At 46.7% G+C, this 18,487-nt stretch overlaps 1 protein-coding gene and 1 long non-coding RNA gene across 3 annotated transcripts in view; one reads left to right on the forward strand and one right to left on the reverse strand.

Annotated features, from left to right (window-relative positions):
- Positions 1-6,871, reverse strand: part of MAPKBP1 (mitogen-activated protein kinase binding protein 1) — a 121,561-nt gene extending 114,690 nt beyond the window's left edge. The window contains exons 1-2 of one of the 2 annotated variants that reach the window (XM_084631708.1): positions 6,669-6,871; positions 5,311-5,672 (exon numbers count right to left, since the gene is read on the reverse strand). In XM_084631708.1, the coding sequence (XP_084487834.1) occupies positions 5,311-5,427 (117 nt within the window). In that variant the 5' untranslated portion in view covers positions 5,428-5,672; positions 6,669-6,871. The remainder of the gene's footprint in view (positions 1-5,310; positions 5,673-6,668) is intronic. The other variant, XM_084631707.1, reaches the window with a different exon arrangement.
- A 286-nt stretch (positions 6,872-7,157) lies between these two features.
- Positions 7,158-18,487, forward strand: part of LOC311522404 — a 52,626-nt gene continuing 41,296 nt past the window's right edge. Inside the window, exon 1 of the long non-coding RNA XR_014712118.1 lies at positions 7,158-7,292. This is a non-coding gene — a long non-coding RNA (uncharacterized lncRNA). The remainder of the gene's footprint in view (positions 7,293-18,487) is intronic.

Consider the following 18,487-nt stretch of genomic DNA (forward strand, 5'->3'; position numbering starts at 1 on the left):
CCAAATAAACCCCCACCGGCACTTAGCTGGACTTCAATCATTGAAAGAAGCATTACATTTTTAAGCATTTAACTTTCCAAGGCCTGGTCTACATGCAATTTTTGTACCAATTTACAAATATTAGTTTAGAAATAGCTCGAATTCAAAAGATTAACACACACACACCCCCCTTTTCCCAGGGTGGACACAGTTATACCAATATAAACATGCTTATGCTGGTATAGCCTATTCCCAACCATTTAAGCACCTTTACACACTGGTTTAACTGCAGCCACTCTAAGGATTTCACCAATTTAACTATATTGGTTTCTAACCAGATACACATAAATTGGTACAAGAATTGTGTAGACCAGCCCTAAGTGATCAGTGCATTATAGTACAGAGACAGAACATACTGCTGTTCTAACAGGCCTAGAGATCTATATGAAATCCTCTGTTCAATTAATAGGTTCCCTCACTGCCCTGCCAATGTTTCTCTCAGGGATCATCAGTGGAGATAGGTGGGAGTTCAACCCCCAGGCCTATTCAGTGATCAGCCTCTCTGCTGAAATTTCTAACAGGGGAGGTTTTGTGGACAGCCAGCCACTAGAAACTGGACTAAGACCAACACACTTATTTCAGATAACTTACTAGCCAGCCAGTAGTAAAAACTGCATTCACTACACTCAGTGACTTGGAGATGAAATGCTACATATCCTAGGTCTGGGCTTGTTAATCTCAAAGAAGGAACTCAACAAAGGGACCTAAAATGGAAGCAGGGAAGGAGAAATGGAAAAGGTGGCCTAAAAGTAGAGTTACTAAACAAAAAAAACAAAAACAAAAGTTAAATTCATGATTTTGACAAATGAGGGCTTCCTGTTTTGTTTTTCCTGCTGTTCTGGTTTGGTTTACAAACAGTTTTGCACAAAAAAAAAAAAAATCAAATAAAAATAAACACTACATCCCATTTTTCAACCAGTGCTGCCTGAAAGAGTTTTCTGTTATTTTACAATTGCTCTTTTTTTTTCAAATCTTACAAATATCAGGACTATCAAGTTGGTCTTCCCTGTTTCTGTGGGAAGTCTCCTTGGAGGACCAGGGTACAAACACGTCCTCTTTACAGAAGAGACAAGGGAGCTACAGATTTAACAAATAAGTCTTTTCCCCTACTTGTTTGCCAAGCACTTGAGTTTTAAAAGTTATCAAGCTATTTGTGTTTTAACAACATTCTGACTAAAATAACCTCTCTTCCAACCGCTCGGATTTTGCTTGCCTTGGTACTTGTGATGTCATATTCCCAATAGTTCACTAGCTGTCCACAGAATTTTCTACAAAAAACAGCATAGACAACGACCTTTCACAACACCCACCCCCACACAGACACCCCACACACACCTTTTAAGCATTCATAAAGCAACAAAACCAGGTCACAAATCCAGTTTTTCCTCTTTTTGCAATTCCCATTGAGCACACTGCAGGTTGTTCACACCCCTCCTGCAAAACGTTTATTTGTACTTGCGCCCACTCCTCCTCTCAGAGCAATACAGGTTTCAGCAGAGCAGTCCACTCACAGCTGGACCACTTTCAGCACAGGATTATAGGTCTGTACCATAGATTGGAGCCAGCTGGCACAAAGCTTCTCCTCCTCCTCCTGCTCCCCTGATCTATTCAGACCCCTTGCACAGGCATCTCTAATCACCTTCCAAAGCCCTGGTGACAAAGAAGGTCCCACACCAGCCTGGGAGACCTCACCCACAGCCCTAGCTATCCTTAGTAGATGGCACGGCCTCCTCTCATTGGGAAGACCACAGCACTCGTATATCAAGGCAGCTGTTTGCTGCAGGTTTTTACCAATTCTAAAAGAAGTTGTTGGAGGGGCTTTAAGGACTCAGCAGAGGAGATGTGGAGCTGAAGGGATCTCACTTTTCTCCTACACCTAGTATGGTCGTCCCACGGCCCTTTGGGGATATTGGTTGGTAGCTCCTCCATGGGACTATGAGCACGGGCATGTACCTGGCAGGTTCACGAACTCCCCTTACACTGTCCCTTTTCTGGTGAGAGGGAGACCCTGGTGCATATCTACATAGAGTGTGTCAGGTTGCAGCCCTCTTCCAGCTCCTCCAGACCCTCTTATGAGGTTCTGGCTGCACTTTTCCCTGCACTTCCTGCTCTATGAACACTCCATCCCTGGTCCCCCAAAAATCACAGGATGTCCTCGCCATTCATCACTCCAGGAGAAGGAAGCTGGATGTGGGGGGTGCTCTGTGACTGTGGGGTCTATTTCCATTCCTTGTCAATTCATGTCTCCAGGCAGAGTTCCTCTGGGAAGAATCCAGTGAGTCCCTGGATGCCTTTGAGAAGCGGTGGGCGCTGTCAGGGGTTCTCTGCTCCGTGTCCCACTCTGGATCCCTCATTATTAAGCTTTGACCTCACTCTTTTGTATCCCCAGAAATCACTAGTCGCCTGGGCTCCGTGGTTCTGCCCTCTTACCTGAGAGGGGCAGGCCTCCGCCCACTCACCCCATACTAATAGTACACCTAGTGTGGAAGGTGTGGTCTCTCCTTCCAGGTATGGGACCAGAACAACAGTCCTGCTCCCTCCTACATAAGCATACAGCATTCACCAGAAAGAGTCGGCCAATCACTGACATAAAGCCCGTACACCACCATACTCTGGTGTTACTTACGGCTTTGCAACAATACACATGATCACATGGCATGTAACCCTTTGAATGCTGACATTTTCCAGACTGCCCAATGTACAAGTGCAGAGAGTTAACTGTCTCCTGGGAGCAACCTTGCCTGTTATCTGGAGGAGGTCACTGGACAGTGCACAAACAAGGGACCCATTTAGGAGTTACATGTTTAACACCATCATTCAATGCCAATGGATTTACAGTTGCGCCTTCCAGTAGAAGGAAGGTGCCTCATACAGCTTTATGGTGGTAGAAGTTGCTTGTTACCTCAGGAAGGCATAAGAACATGCATGTGGCAAGAAAAGGCATCTCCAGGGATACATACAAGAAAGCATTTCCTACTGGACCTCTGACAAGGGACCACATCCTGTTTGCCTGTGTACCAACAGTCCCACTGAAGTCAGGCAAGGAGACGGAGTTCAAAGTCAGATTAATTATACCAGAGGGCAGGCACACCGAAGCCATTTGCCCAGAGCACTAATATGTAGCATTTCAGGATAATAAATTGCTTCCACTCCACTCACGTTCTCCCCAGAATGAGGAAGGATCAAGGAGATGCCACAAGAAGCAGCCCCTACTGCCTCACACAGTTGTTTCTCTGCATCTCACTGACCTATTGCACTGATGCACCTGTTAATAAGATACCAAAACCTAATTTAATGGTGTGGGATGAATCTGTCATTCCCTGCAGGGATCAGACAACTCACAGTGCAAGTGCATTGGCAGAAGTACCTCACAATACTCAACTCAGAAGGATACAATGAAGCTCTTCTGAAAGGGCTGAACTGGTACAAGGGTGTGGCTAGAGGTTTACCTAGCAGCCGCTTCCAGCTCTGAAAAGGAGCAGGCAGTGTTCAGCTGAGCCTGGATACCTTTTCCATTTACTGAAACTGAATCCCAAGGGGTACAGCACACGTGTCCTTTTTTATGGTTTGAAAAGTTAGCAGTGGACACAGACTAACCAAGAACTCCTCGTCAGCAGATAAAAAGTGTGGTCCATCGGTAGGCAACAGAGTCCAGTCAGGCTGTTCTGAATGCAGCACATACACCTTATACACAAACAGAGAGGACTCTTCCCCCAAACAGTTGGGAGGAAGCAGAGTACTGTTTATCCTATAGCGATATGGGGGAGGAGAGGAGAGGAGAGAAGAGAAGAGATCAGAATTGGGCTTATTGGTAATCAGCAGCTACCAGAGAAAGCCCATCCCTGATCCACACTTTTAAGAGCAGGATTTCGCACTGGGGCAAACTTGACAGAGAGAAAACATTTAAACTAATTTACTTCACCTGCAGTTGTATGCGCCTTCTTCGCTTCTGTGGCTAGATTTTTGAAGCTGTTGCTTTTCAACAAACACAATGATAACACTTTTCATCCAACAAATTTCACATGTATTAGTGATGCCTCACAACAGGGAGGACTAAGTGCCCTTATTTCATAGATGGGGAAGCTGAGGTATGTGAAGCTTAAGTGATTTGCCTGAGGTCATGCAACGAGTCAGTGGCAGAGTCAGGAATAGACGTCAGTCCCCTGACTCACAGTCCCCCCTGCTCTAACCACTAGGCAATACCGCCCAGCATGCAATTAAGTTATCATCCTCTTTTTATGACATCAGTCAATTCCAGAGGAATGCTTGTTTCTGTCACGAATTCAGCCTCCTGAATTTACTGATACCAAGAGGAGAATGGGCCACAAGGAAAAACTACTTTCCCCCATCTCCCCCCTCGTCGTCCCCCCCGGCTTGTTTATAAGCTAAAACATCCCTGAAAACTATTCTTGCTACTTTTGTTAACTATAAAAACCACACAAAGTAGGGAAAGTTAGTTCAAAGGTTCTCACACTTCTCTGGCTCATGGACCACATCTGAGTAGAGAATAATTTCACAAACATCTCCTCTCTGATCTGTCATCTTACATTTCTCTCCCATTCACAATCACATAAACATAGGCACCAACTTTTCCAGGCGCCAGTGGGTGCTCACCCCGGCCCCGCCCTCTGCCCCGCCCCACCCCCTTCCCCAAAGTCCCCACCCCAACTCCACCCCCTCTCTGCCCCTATTAGACTCCTCCCCCAAATCCCCGCCCCAGCCCTACCTCTTTCCAGAGCGCGCCGCGTTCCCCTCCTCCCCCCCTCCTTCCCAGCGCTTGCCGCCACAAAACAGCTGTTTCGTGGCAGGAAGCGCTGGGAGCTAGGGGGAGAAGTGGGATACAAAGCCCTATGGCACCTACAACAATTCCATGCATATTTTTAGTATTTATGAAACAAGGAGGAGCCAGCCTAATGGGACCAGGCAGCTCTCTGTGAATGACCAGCAAGAGACCATTGACCAGAGTGTAGGAACTACTGGACCCATTTAATATTCCCCCCAAAGTAAACATTCTTAACATGATTTATTCTGAAGCTGCTACATCAGTTACATCCAAGCTGTGCAAATACAGTGCTTCCGTAGAAGTGACTTGGACTTTAGTGAGATTCAGAGACACAGTTAAGGTCCTGTTTAATACAAACCAAAACTATGCTCCAGTTGTACTGGGGGATACTGTCATAGTAGGCCAGGTATCCCAATATGGCTGTATTTTTAGCAGACAGGGCCTTAGGAAACAAGGTTAAATGTGTTGCCAACACATCGCTCACTCACCTTACTGCTGATGTCCTCTCGCTTGCTTCTAGGCTTGCTCCTTCTCAGTTTAATGGATGGGGAGCGAAGCAGGTTTTTTATCCTGCTTGTTATCGTAGATCCTTCAACCGACATCATGGCTGGGTGAAGGGAGAGTATCACCCCACTCAAAAACAAACTTCAGTAAATCAGCCCAACTTTGTGGCCAGGTCGTCCACGAGCTCAGGGCCAACTCACGCTCCTTCACATGTCTCTCACTGACTCCGTTTTCTGGGGACTCCCCACTCTGCTTCACCAGAACTCGTGGGCTTCTGGGCCAAGGTGCTCGAGTATGTTTTCAGGTTTCTCCTTTGCAGATGCTAGAGCATCAGACCAGCTCTAATCTAAAATACAAGGATTCATGGGTCAAAAAACCATCCCCAATAAATTGTACTTTTGTATTTCTAGGGAATGCAGAATGAAAACCAGACACCATATAAGTCTTTGTGGGATATGGATGGATGGGGTATCATTCATTCATGGTGGCAAAGAAGTTTTTTAAAAGTTGCAAATGACAATTTTGTATTTATTTGTAATTTACAAATCTAAAGAGACACCATTTTGATGCGTTTGACAAGAGAACTTTCAGGATTTAAGTACAGTATTAAACACAGATACTTTGATCCTGCAGTTGGATCCAAGCAAACAGCCCTTTGGAACTCACATGGAGCCCATTACAGTCAGCAGGAGTTCATCCACATACATCCAATTGCAGAATCAGTGCCACAGACTAGTGCAGAGGCCAGGGACCATTTCATTTTCTGTGGTTTATAGGCTGCAGAGCATACTGTTGGTGTTTAAATAAACAATAACAAATACAAACTATAAGTCACACTAAGGTACCAAGAGTAAATAAGAGACAGACTGCTGGTGTTTTTAAAGCTCCCATAAATTTACCTCTGCTTTTTAATATACTGTACGTTATCTAAATATAAAATCATAAAATATTACACACACACACACACCTCTATTTATAAAGGAGGTTAGCAAGGAATCGTGACTGCTGGCAAGGATTAGAGATCTCAAACCAAACCTTCTACACCTTTGCCCAAGCCACCGAGCTGGAGGGGGTGGGGGGAGAGACTCAAGTCAGGTTTCTAACTGAAGTAGTTTGCACTAAAATATCCTCCTCGCTTTCATACAAGATGGGGGGAAGGAGGGGAAAGAATGCTAGAGTCAGCAAGATCGCGAGCTCTTTCAGAGCATTGCCCACTCATTATGCAGAAATGAGATTGTGGGGACGGGGTAATTTGGTTCGTTTTAATTAAATCAAAACGTTGCCACCCCAAAAATAAAATAAACTTTTCAAGCAGGCGGTTGCACGGGCCGCTTTCTATTACCTTGGTGCAGCAGGAGCGGTGTCTGCTGGAGGGGGCGGGGGGCAGCAGGGAAGTGCGATTAAAAAGGATTTATCCAAGGCTCTGTCCATCCAGCCAACCTTCCCCGAAAGAAAAGCCAGCTCCGAAGTCGGCGTCCCTGGTGTCACGGCTTTGCAGGCATCGGCACTGGTACACGGGGAGAGGAGGAGCGAGACCCAAACTGCAGCGAGAATCCGGAGTTCGTCACCACTTCGGAGAGGTTTTTAAAAATGCGGGGGGAGAAGTGCGGGGAGGGGGGGGGAGGAAGATCTGCGGCTCGGCTGGCGAATTTCCCCGCAGCCTGTAACGGGGCTGAAACTGACCAGAGTCGCTGCCCCCAGCCCCCTGCTCCGTATCCTCCCCCCGGGATCCGATCGCCTTCCCCGGCTGGCTCCAGCGTACCGCCTGCGCGCTCAGCTGTTTCCGCTCTCGGAGTCCCAGCCTGGCTCCCGCTCGCATCCCCCCGCGGCAGCCCCAGCCTGTGCGGACTCGGATCGTCTCTGCCTGCAGCAGCCTCTCAGCGCTCACACACAGCCCCGGCCAGGCGGCTTCGCTGGGCTACGGTGGCTCAGGCAGATCAAAACGCGAAACTGACAGACCCAAAAGGTAAATAAATAAATTAATTAATTAAATAAAAGGTCGGGGGAAGCTTGAAATTGCAGAGAGGGAGGGCTGGGAAACCCCGCAAAAGCGAAGGCTGGCGCAGAGGTTGGCGGGCTGCAGAGCTGGGGGCGGGAGCAGCGGGCTGGGATGGGCAGAGGAGGAATTAGAGAGCGATTGTTAGATCTCCAAGGGAGAAGCAATCTGTACTTCACCCTGGGGGTGCCTGATGACGCCTTTGCAGGCCATGAGCCCGATCTGTTCTGTTCTCTATAGGGTCTTATACCACGCGCACCTTCCAGTAGGGCAGTGTGCATTGCATCTGTCAGGGGGGGTTGTTCACCTCCAGTTTCCCAGACCCTGGCCTCTGCCTCAGCAGCCAGCCTCCTCACTGCCTCCCATTCAACTGGGCACGATTGAACCCACCAGGGAGCTTGGGCTGTTATCTGAGAGAAAGGGATTCCACCCCTGTGGGTATCATGCTGCCCCAGCCGCAGCCAAGAGGCTCAATATTAGACCAGTCAGTGCTTCATTTGTAATGAAAGAGGTGCTGCGGGTCAAGCTATTTTTGTACTTTCATAACTGAGGTGCCAAACCTAGAGGTGCCGGGGCTCAGCCCCAGCAAGCCCTGGCACAAAATAAGTGCTGGAGCCGGATGGTAGTTGGAAAGGAGAGGAGAGAAAAGTGATCAGGAACCGTCAGCATGGATTCACCAAGGGCAAGTCATGCCTGACCAATCTAATTGCCTTCTATGACGAGATAATGGGCTCTGTGGATGAGGGGAAAGCAGTGAACATGTTGTTCCTTGACTTTAGCAAAGCTTTTGACACCGTCTCCCACGGTATTCTTGCCAGCAAGTTAAAGAAGTATGGGCTGGATGAATGGACTATAAAGTGGATAGAAAGTTGGCTAGATTGTCGGGCTCAATGGGTAGTGATCAATGGCTCCATGTCTAGTTGGCAGCCAGTATCAAGTGGAGTGCCCCAAGGGTCGGTCCTGGGGCCGGTTTTGTTCAATATCTTCATAAATGATCTGGAGGATGGTGTGGATTGCACCCTCAGCAAGTTTGTAGATGACACTAAACTGGGAGGAGAGGTAGATACGCTGGAGGGTAGGGATAGGATACAGAGGGACCTAGACAAACTGGAGGATTGGGCCAACAGAAATCTGATGAGGTTCAACAAGGACAAGTGCAGAGTCCTGCACTTAGGACAGAAGAATCCCATGCACCACTACAGACTAGGGACCGAATGGCTCAGCAGCAGTTCTGCAGAAAAGGACCTAGGGGTTACAGTGGACGAGAAGCTGGATAAGAGTCAACAGTGTGCCCTTGTTGCCAAGAAGGCCAATGGCATTTTGGGATGTATATGTAGGGGCATTGCCAGCAGATTGAGGGACGTGATCATTCCCCTCTATTCGACATTGGTGAGGCCTCATCTGGAGTACTGTGTCCAGTTTTGGGCCCCACACTACAAGAAGGATGTGGAAAAATTGGAAAACGTCCAGCGGAGGGCAACAAAAATGATTAGGGGACTGGAACACATGACTTATGAGGAGAGGCTGAGGGAACTGGGATTGTTTAGTCTGCGGAAGAGAAGAATAAGGGGGGATTTGATAGCTGCTTTCAACTACCTGAAAGGGGGTTCCAAAGAGGATGGCTCTAGACTGTTTTCAGTGGGCGCTGATGACAGAATAAGGAGTAATGGTCTCAAGTTGCAGTGGGGGAGGTTTAGGTTGGATATTAGGAAAAACTTTTTCACTAGGAGGGTGGTGAAACACTGGAATGCGTTACCTAGGGAGGTGGTGGAATCTCCTTCCTTAGATATTTTTAAGGTCAGGCTTGACAAAGCCCTGGCTGGGATGATTTAGTTGGGGATTGGTCAGGCTTTGAGCAGGGGGTTGGACTAGATGACATCCTGAGGTCCCTTCCAACCCTGATATTCTATGATTCTTTGATTGTATGGTGCCTGTACAGCCTGGGCTGCAGGCAGAAGGGGCGGAGCCGGGGACTAGCCTCCCCAAAGGGGGCCTCCACCCACCACCCATGCTCTGCAGGTACACAAGGGAGCACAGCCAAAGTTCCAGTCCCTGCATTCTCCTAAACACACGGACTGCTGCCTGCTGGTGCCACTAGGGGCACTAATCCCCTCAAAGTGGGTGGGGAGGCAGGAGAGCCATAGTCCCTCCCACCAGCACTGGCCAGGAAGAATGGCAATGAAAGCGGGTGTATCTAGGGCAGTGATACTCGGACTGAGGCTCAGGAGCCGCACATGGCTCTTTAATGTGTCTGCTGCAGCTCTTTGCAGCATGTGATACCTAGGGTGTAGCAGTGGATTCACTCCTTCTGTGTGCCTGGGAGCTCAGAAGAGCTTGTGAAACTCCACACTGCTCCCGATTCAGGGCTGTAGCTAAAAGCCACAACAGAGGCCTAAGGGAGGGATAGGAACCTACATTACCTGTGATGAAAGCAGGGGTAAAAGTGGTGAAACTCTACTAATGCCCTGCTTACCATGGCTCTCCCCCTCCCTCTGCCGTACCCCCATCCTATCTCTTGGGAGCTGTTCCTCCACACCCTTCTCCCTCCCCATCTCCTTTGATGGCTGCCCTCCTTTTCTCTTGCTTGATGACTGCTTTGTTCCATCTTTGGTGGCTCCTGTCCAACCCTGGGTGTTAATGGGAATTATAGCTCCTCACTGAAAAAAAAATAGTGAAAATTTGGTGAAGTCACTGGGATTACTCACACTTGTAAAGTTACGCATGTACAAAAGTGTTTGCAGGATCAGGGTCTTAAAGCTGGACTGGTCAAAACTCTGTCCCTACTTTAGGTAAAAGTCCTGCATTGACCCCAGTGAAATAACCTAATATATCTTTTCAGTCTCTAATTTCTATGATATCCAACCACATTGGATAAGCAAATTAGCTGGAAGTTTCGGCTATAATTACCATATTTGTCTTCTGTTTTGAACACATCAAACCTGTCCTCCGCTCTCTACACTGGCTTCCTATAGAATATTGAATTGAGTTCAAGGTCTCAGTCCTTAACTTCAAACCATTCCATGGCCTGGGCTTATGACAGCTAAAAGATCCCCTAAAGCTCTGGGATGAAGACTGTGGTCAACAACACACCTTTCTGACACAATGGAATGCTCAACCCCAAGGATAAAGCTCTACTGTGCAGGAGACAGAACTTTCTTGGGGGCCATCACCATCAAAAGCCACCTCATCTTCCACTCCAGGGCACATTTCCTTGATCTGTCTTTTCTAATATAAACACAGCAATTGGTATATTTTAAACCAAAAAAACCCCCCTAAAACCTACCAAAACAAAACACTCCACTGCACATTCCTCTCCCCCCAGGAAGTGGATGAGAGAACAAACAGTGGGTGACAGATGTGTAGCCATGTTGCTTAATGCCCTAGTGGAAGTTATTCAGATCTAAGCAACTGATGAGTGATGGTATAAGAACTTGATGAGTGTGGTATAAACTTGAAGAGAACAAAACCACAAAATAAAAGAGTTAAAATGTCAACATTTTAACCATCATTAGGTTTCAGTGTGAATAGCCCATGAACTTCATATATCATAGAGCTGCAGCTTCAGTCTCTACAGACTAAGAAACACACTCCTATATCATTCAGAATGTTTTCTACACAAGCAGAAGAGCTAGACTCTATTTATTTAATGAAAGATTCATTTATATGCTGTGTATGCCTAAGGACAGCCCTGGCCGCACTGCAGTAGCATATCTAAATCTAAATATTTTAGGGTTTGGATGAAATATTTTGGTTTTGGGGTGGTCAGTTTGACAAAAAATATCTACATTTTCCACAGAAAGCAGCCACTTTGTGTGGGGGGGGGGGGAGGGGGGATTGTAAAACAAAAGCAATTTTCCCCAGGAAAACACATTCAGTTGGAAGTTTTCAACCAGCCCTACTTCCATCTACTTTGGTGGCACACCTTGTATAACAGCCTGACCTACTGGTACAGGCGTGTGTGCACTGGGGATTGTGAACCACTGCCAGATGAGCCCTGGATCTGAGCTCTGCCTTTGAAATCGGGGGGGGGGGAGACATCTACAGATCTACTGTTTTCATTCCCTCCCCCCAAAACTGTGATAGATTGTCATTATTTTGTAAGACGAAACAAGACTACCATGGCATGAAACTTTGTAACTGCAATAGGGCAGAATTTTTTTAATCATATAAAGTACAGTACCACAGTGGGAGGTAGGGAACATATCTTTCAACTTGCAAAGGCCCAAACATGGCCCACAACATGTGACAAAAATCCAGAATGAGGAACACACACTAGGACTTGTGCAGGAAACTTAAAATGCTGTGGAACTCCTCACCTTAGTGTAAATAACTGTGGTATGTATGAGTAACAGTGCTTGACTGCACAGGATAGGAAAAAATTAATAATAGAGATCAGAGCTGCTGCAAACAATTAAAGCCCCAGTCCTGCAAAGATTTATGCATCTGCTTAACTTTATCCCCTGTGAATATTGCAGTTCTATTGCAGTGAATGGGACTACTTACAGTGGCCCAGACCCTCAAAGGAATTTAGTAACCTAATTCCCACTGATTTAAATGGGAGTATAAAATTAAAGATCTGCATGACTCTTTGCAGGATTGGAGCCTGCTATTGCATATACAACTATAATGTTCTTCTAGGACCTCAATTCCACGAGTCTTTATTTCTGATGTAAATAATCTCCAACAATAAAAGAGGAGGTTGCCCAATTTGTGTGGAACATATGCAAGTTTGGGACTAGAATGACTGATGCCTTCAAAATGGGCGTCAGCTGAGATATTCGTTTGGGAGAATTTGTTCAAATGCAATTAAGCCTATTTGCTTCTTTTATTTGAACACTGAGCACATGCAAAATGCAATTTGTGATTGGCCCCCCGGCATGTGTTTGTAAAATGTTTTTTTTTTAAAGGTGAATTGCATCTCCAAACAGCAGTGGAATTTTAAGCCCATTGAAAAGAGACTGGTTGAGTGGGGGGTGCTGGAATTTCTGATATTCACTTTGCAAATATTTTGAAACAAAACGCAGAACTTTCCCAAATGTAAACAAACAGCCAATGTGAAATTTCACTCGGTTTCACCAATCCATCATCAGTACAAGAATTTTTCTGAAATTTTGAAATTAAATTTTTTAAGGGATTTACCACCCCCACCCCTCCTTGGGGGTTTTGGTAATATAATGGCAGATCAAACAGCTGGGATACCAGCCTTACTCCTGGATCTTACTTACTGCAGCAGGGAAACAAGCAGAATCACCAACCTTTTGTTGGTCTTTTAGGAACTGAAGTGAAAGGTGTATTTCACAACTAGCGTATCCTACAAAGGGCTGGATTTCCTGGCTCTGACATAAAAACTGTGAAATGAGAGTATGAAAGTTTAAGACCAATGTAGAACTGTTGCACCCGTTTTAACAAATAGAAGTGAAGTCAAGGGTCTGAGCATTACTTCTGATGTCAGAATCCTGCCATCCAATAAACTGTGCATAACTGTCTTGATATTAAGTGAAATGGGCCTATACTTTTGGAACACCCGGGATCAATTGGCAAACCCACCACTCAATCAAATTGCTCCTTCTGATGCCTTTCTGCCATGGTGCTTACAGGAAACTGCCTAATGACAGTGATCAAGCAGCTGGCCTGTTGGAGACTGATTAATTATCTCATACAATAGCCTGTAAATTATAAACATGTGTAGCTTGTATAACCACATGAGCCTATGATTTTTAGCCTCCTCTTCTTCTAACACCTCCCATTGTGTGCTATGCCCATGTGCTACATCTTGTCTTTATTTGGACTGTGCACTCTCCAGGACAGGGCCAGGTTCTTTTATAATATTTTTGTCCAGAGCACAATGGGTCACCAATCTTGATTGAGGTCACTGGGTGCTAGAGTAATACAAATGACAGTAACTATTAGAGGCAGTGGAATTTTGATTTATTTAGGGGGCCAAGATTTTCAAGTAGACCATACAAGCTGACACTGCCCTCACCTACAGGAAAGCATGCCATTGTTTTGCCTGCAAAGCCTACTGCTGAGCCCCTTGCTCAGCCCTGACACGCTCCCTAATTCCCTTCCCAGCAGGGACAGAGGGTGCTTGGTGCACCCGGAGCACTGCCAGCTCCGTGATTTGACGGCACTCCGGCAATAGTTGGGGGTTTGCTCCTGACGTCGGTGGATTACCTGAAAATCTCAACGTTCGGTTCAGAAAAGGGCCTTTTTAGCCCCCAGGGTTCTGTGTGTGTGACCACTGCACGCTCGCAGACTAGAACACTGCAATTGCCTCCAGCACCTGCCTGCTAGCTGGGAGAATGCTGGCTTGGTTATCGCTGGCTGATTTATGACACTTTGCATCTGAGTGGACCATGAAAAATGTGCTTAGACCGAGGGCCCATCTACACTGTCATCTTCAATGACAAGAGATCGGGACACACATATAATACAACTGGTCTTATCTATCTAGACACTAATGTGATGAGAGAATTATAAATACAGAGACAGATAGAACTCAGTCAGGGCATGCTCATGGGCACATCAGTCCTTCGCCATAGCACATTTGACTGTTTAGACAGGCCCTAACTCTCTACACCTGGCCAAACACCCAGAGTTTTCTTTAACCCTTATCCTAACACAATCTGGTCCTATCCACACACACTCATTTTATAACCTGGCTGGGCCCCAGTGGAGTAACAACTGTACTTAAGTTCATTGGTTTTCATAGTGTGGTTATTTGGGACCTTAGATATTGGACGCTGACCAAAATAGTGATGCTTAAGGTGAGGTGGTCACTGACTCCTTGTAGGAGGCCAGGGCTGGAAAACACACAGAAAGGCTAGGTCTGGGGTGGGAAGGTCTCCGGCTCGACTGGGGGAGTCCCAAGCTGAAAACTGCCTCTGGGGACTGTTTAATTGAACTCATGGAGATGGCATCTGAGTAAGGGAGAAGGAAAGCTTCCTGAATACCAGCACCAAGCTGGAGGTCTGTAGCTGAGCTATCCTTTATCAGGCACTTCGGGGAAAGGAAAGGAAATTGCCCAGTGTGGTACAAGAGCCAGAGGCTGTTCCCTGAGCGAGAGGTGTTGGGGACAACTTCTCGTAGGTGCACATAAGGACCACTTACCAGTGCTATTTAAAAACATTTATTTTCCCTCCTTTTTCCTGGGTTGCACCAACTGCAAACCAACTCATTGTCCCATTTGTCCACAGTGGTGCATCCCAGGAAAAACAGGAAAGCAATGCAATTTTTGCCCCAGTGAAGATATCCCGTGTGGAAAGTGGGGTTCTGCTTTCTTCCAGGGACTGTTACCAGGTGCAAACCTGGGTGTCCTGCAGCTGTGCTCCAAGGTGAAACTCCCCCGTGCAGAAAGCCAGCCCACGACCTCAGCCTCACTTGTCCTTTGGGGGGCGGGCAGCTGAACCGTAGGTGTGGCGATGGTAGGAACGCCCAGTGCGACGTGTTTCACCCACTTCTGTGCATGCTGCACCATAAAGCTCCTCACGCTGGCAGAGGTAGCTTCAAAACACACAGGCTGTCCTGAGCACATGGTAGCTGAAAGGAAGGGGATGTGCAGATCTCTGACTGATGCTGAGGTATGTAAAGTGGACTGGTTGTGTGACACATAATGCCTGTTAATCACCCAGCACGCAGGAACCTGGGTATGGTGCTATTTCCGTCCATCATGCAGTGTGAGGGAATCACACAAATGGCCCAGCCCTTTGACCAGCATCTGTGCCTTCTTGACCTTCCACCACATTCTTGCTAGCCACTGAGCCATGCGCCTTTGCTCTCGGTGTTGGTTGTGGTCAGAACAGGACTCCCACTCCGTCCCATGTCAGAACAGAGCGCAGCCAGCTGCGCTCAGGTGAGTACACTAGACATATGGTTTGAACCCTATTGCTGCTGTTCTGCCAATTCTCCATACTGCCAGCAGGTGCATTGCACCCATCTATACAATTAAGTATCCTGGCAAATGCATATTTTCTTGCAGTGAATGGGGCGGCTGGGCCTGCAGTAGCAGAAGCTGGAACTTTTAAGACATTGCCATGTCAATTTCCCCTTGCCAGGTCTGGGCACGCTGGGCTCCAAGGGACTCCTGCTTTAGACAGAGATTCTGCAGTGTTTGCTGCCTGCTTTAATGAGGACAATGGCCCACAGGACACATGCTTTCTTGTGTGTGCTCATTTCCCCCATCCCTTGTTTGCCAGCCCATGCTGGGAGGATGTTGGCCATAGTGTACATTGTTTTCCTATGAGCACAGTCTAGTCATGCATGTTTCTAGTACCTACTTAGCCCATAGTTTTGTAATTGACCTTAATAAACATGTTTACTCCATTTCCCTTCATCGTGTGCTTTCCAGGTCTAGGGAACAGTAATTAAGGAGAACAATGGCACATGCGTAACTGCTATAAACCCAAACTACACAATGAGCTGGCTGCTGGAGTTCTGGATTTTCTTCCTCTTTAGTTGTTTAGCACCAGCAGCGTGCTCCGATGTTACACAGCACAGAGTGAGACTCCATCCCTGCCCTGTGAGGCTGACAATCTAGGAGCTCATTACTCAGGCCATAAAGTTATGCAGCTTGCGGCCACCCAAATGCTTTTAGTTGCTATGAGCTAGTGCCAGAAAAATAAAAGGACTGTCTATCGCTTCACTTACCTAAATTGCCATCGGCAGCCCTGCCTCCATTTGGAACATGCCTTTAATGAGTATTGCACAAACCCTACTGCTGGCAAGCAAAAGCAAGGCACAGCTCATGACAGTGGTGTCACCAGAGGTTTACATTGCACGAGTTGAAGCACATTTGTTCAGATCAGTTTTCACAATATATTAACTGGGATTGCAATAGCCACAGGAGCTAAAGTTAGCTGGGTGCTGATTTGCTACATTACCGCAAATGCCATCATAATCTCACTCTCCAGCAATAAGGATCGAACACAAACATCTGAAAATCAAATGGTTGAAAGCATGCAAGTTATATTTGTGATGTTTCCTATATCACACTATAGCAGGGCTTACCTGCGCTGGCTTTGGACCCCACCACTGCCTCAGTTTCCCCTTCTTCCCCCTGTAATCAAACTTCATGTGGTGTTTTCAGAACCTGGTTTAGTGAAATCAAGTTCTAAATATAAGAGGTCTTCCACCCAGCCTCCTGATGGGTCACAAACCCTGGCATGGGGCTCTTACAGGGTCCCATTTGAGGCTTTCATCCTGTACACCTGCTCTTCCCCATCCACCCTGCGTAGCTGCTGCCAGCTCCCCACAGGCTTGCACTCCCCCTAACTCATGCAACCTGCCTGAGCCTGCAGGCATTTTATAATCCGTAGCCTCGTAAGACGTCTGAGTCTCACTCCCAGGACTTCAGTGGTAGCTAAAGGAGGCACAGGTGGGGCTAAGCCACTGTCTTTAAAGGGCCAGACTTGGAACAGGTGCACTGAGACATATGTGTGCTCCAGAAGCAGAGCCCTGTCACAAGCCCCCATTGCATTTGTCCCTACTGGGGACAAGCCATACAGAACAAATGGGTTCCCGTAACGTTCAGGGGCTGGACAGCACTGGAACTGTTTGTTTCCCTGCACACTAATCGCCAGTGTCAGTGTGACTGGGGTCCCAGTGGAGGCCAGCTCTGGTCACTCAATTTGAGTGAACTGCAAAACATGGGACAGACAATCCCCCGAAAGCTGGTAGATATTCCAATACTTAGATTTACCAAGCCAGCATAAAACAGCTTCTTTATTACTTTTCTACTTACTCAGAAATCCAAACAACACAGTTCCCTTACAGTGATCGAGCCTCAGGCCTCCACCCAGGTACCTAAGTCAAACATGATGATTTCTGAAAATCTTATTTCATCATATATAAAAAAAAAAAAAAAGGGTTCTACCAATCCCAAAGGACCGGACACATTACCTCCCAGGTTAATGAATGTTTCAGATCTTACCCAAATACATGCTACAGCCAACTCTTATTAACTAAACTAAAATTTATTAAAAAACAAAAGAAAGAGTATGGTTAAAAGATCAATATACATACCAACATGAGTTCAATCCACTGAGGTTCAAATTCATAGCAGAGATGGTGAGCTCTGTAGTTGCAAAGAGTTCCTTTAGTTCATAGGTTATAGTCCAGTGTCCAAATATCATATTCGGGGCATACCAGCATAACTGGGACCTCAGTCTGGTGACTCAGACTTCCCTTGATGAAAGCTTAAGCAGATCTGAGATGACAGAATCAGGACCCAAGGATCTTTTATACAATTTCATGTCTTTTGACAAATTGGAGTTCAAAAGGTAATTAGTATGACTTTGAAGGAGGTCCATCACTGGTACTCAGCTATAGAATTAACATAAGGCAATTTGCTTGTTCCTCCACCATTCACAGATTATTTGTTATACGTTTCAAAGAGAGATGAATACCGAGATATCCTGTGTTTACAATTAATTTAAATGATAGGATGTTCTTTTGACCTCTGAATTATCAGAATACAGCATAGACAGGGACTGTTGATTACATTGACTCTACTCATACATATGTAAATAAACAAAAACACGAACATGATCTCCCCACATGTCTTTTGAGGGTTATTTATTTTGCAGGATGTTTAACCCTTTCTAGCCAGGCGTCACAGTCAGACTGTCACAGTGTGTCTACACTGCAGTTAAACACCCACGGCTGGCCCATGTCAGGTGACTCAGGCTCGCAGGACCCTGGCTCCAGGGCTGTAAAAGTGTGGTGTAGACGTTCAGGCTGGAACCTGGGATCCACCCACCTTGTGGGGTCCCAGAGCTTGGGCTCCAGCCCGAGCCTGAACGTCTACACTGCAATTTTCCAGTCCCGCAGCCTGAGCCCCAGGAGCCCAGGCCAGCTGTGGGTGTTTAACTGCCATGTAGACATACCCGCAGTACCATCTGGGACAAGCACATACTGTAACAGTGCTGACAGCACTAGTCCCGCTGCTTCCAGGAAAGTCCCAGCTCCTCAGTGAGCCATAAGAAAGAGGAGTTGTTCCAGGGATGCAAAGCATGAATCTGTCCCAGAGGAGACCGGGACCTGAGCCAGGCTTGGAGATAGTCACAATAAGAGCATTGTTATTTTGCAGTGGGGCTGAGATTTTCAAAGAATTTAAAGGGAGGCAGGTGCTCAGCTCCTATTGCCTTTCTGTGGGGGCTGAACACCTA

This window comes from Lepidochelys olivacea (assembly GCF_965140295.1).
Source record: "Lepidochelys olivacea isolate rLepOli2 genome assembly, chromosome: 6".
Taxonomy (NCBI): Eukaryota; Metazoa; Chordata; order Testudines; family Cheloniidae; genus Lepidochelys; species Lepidochelys olivacea.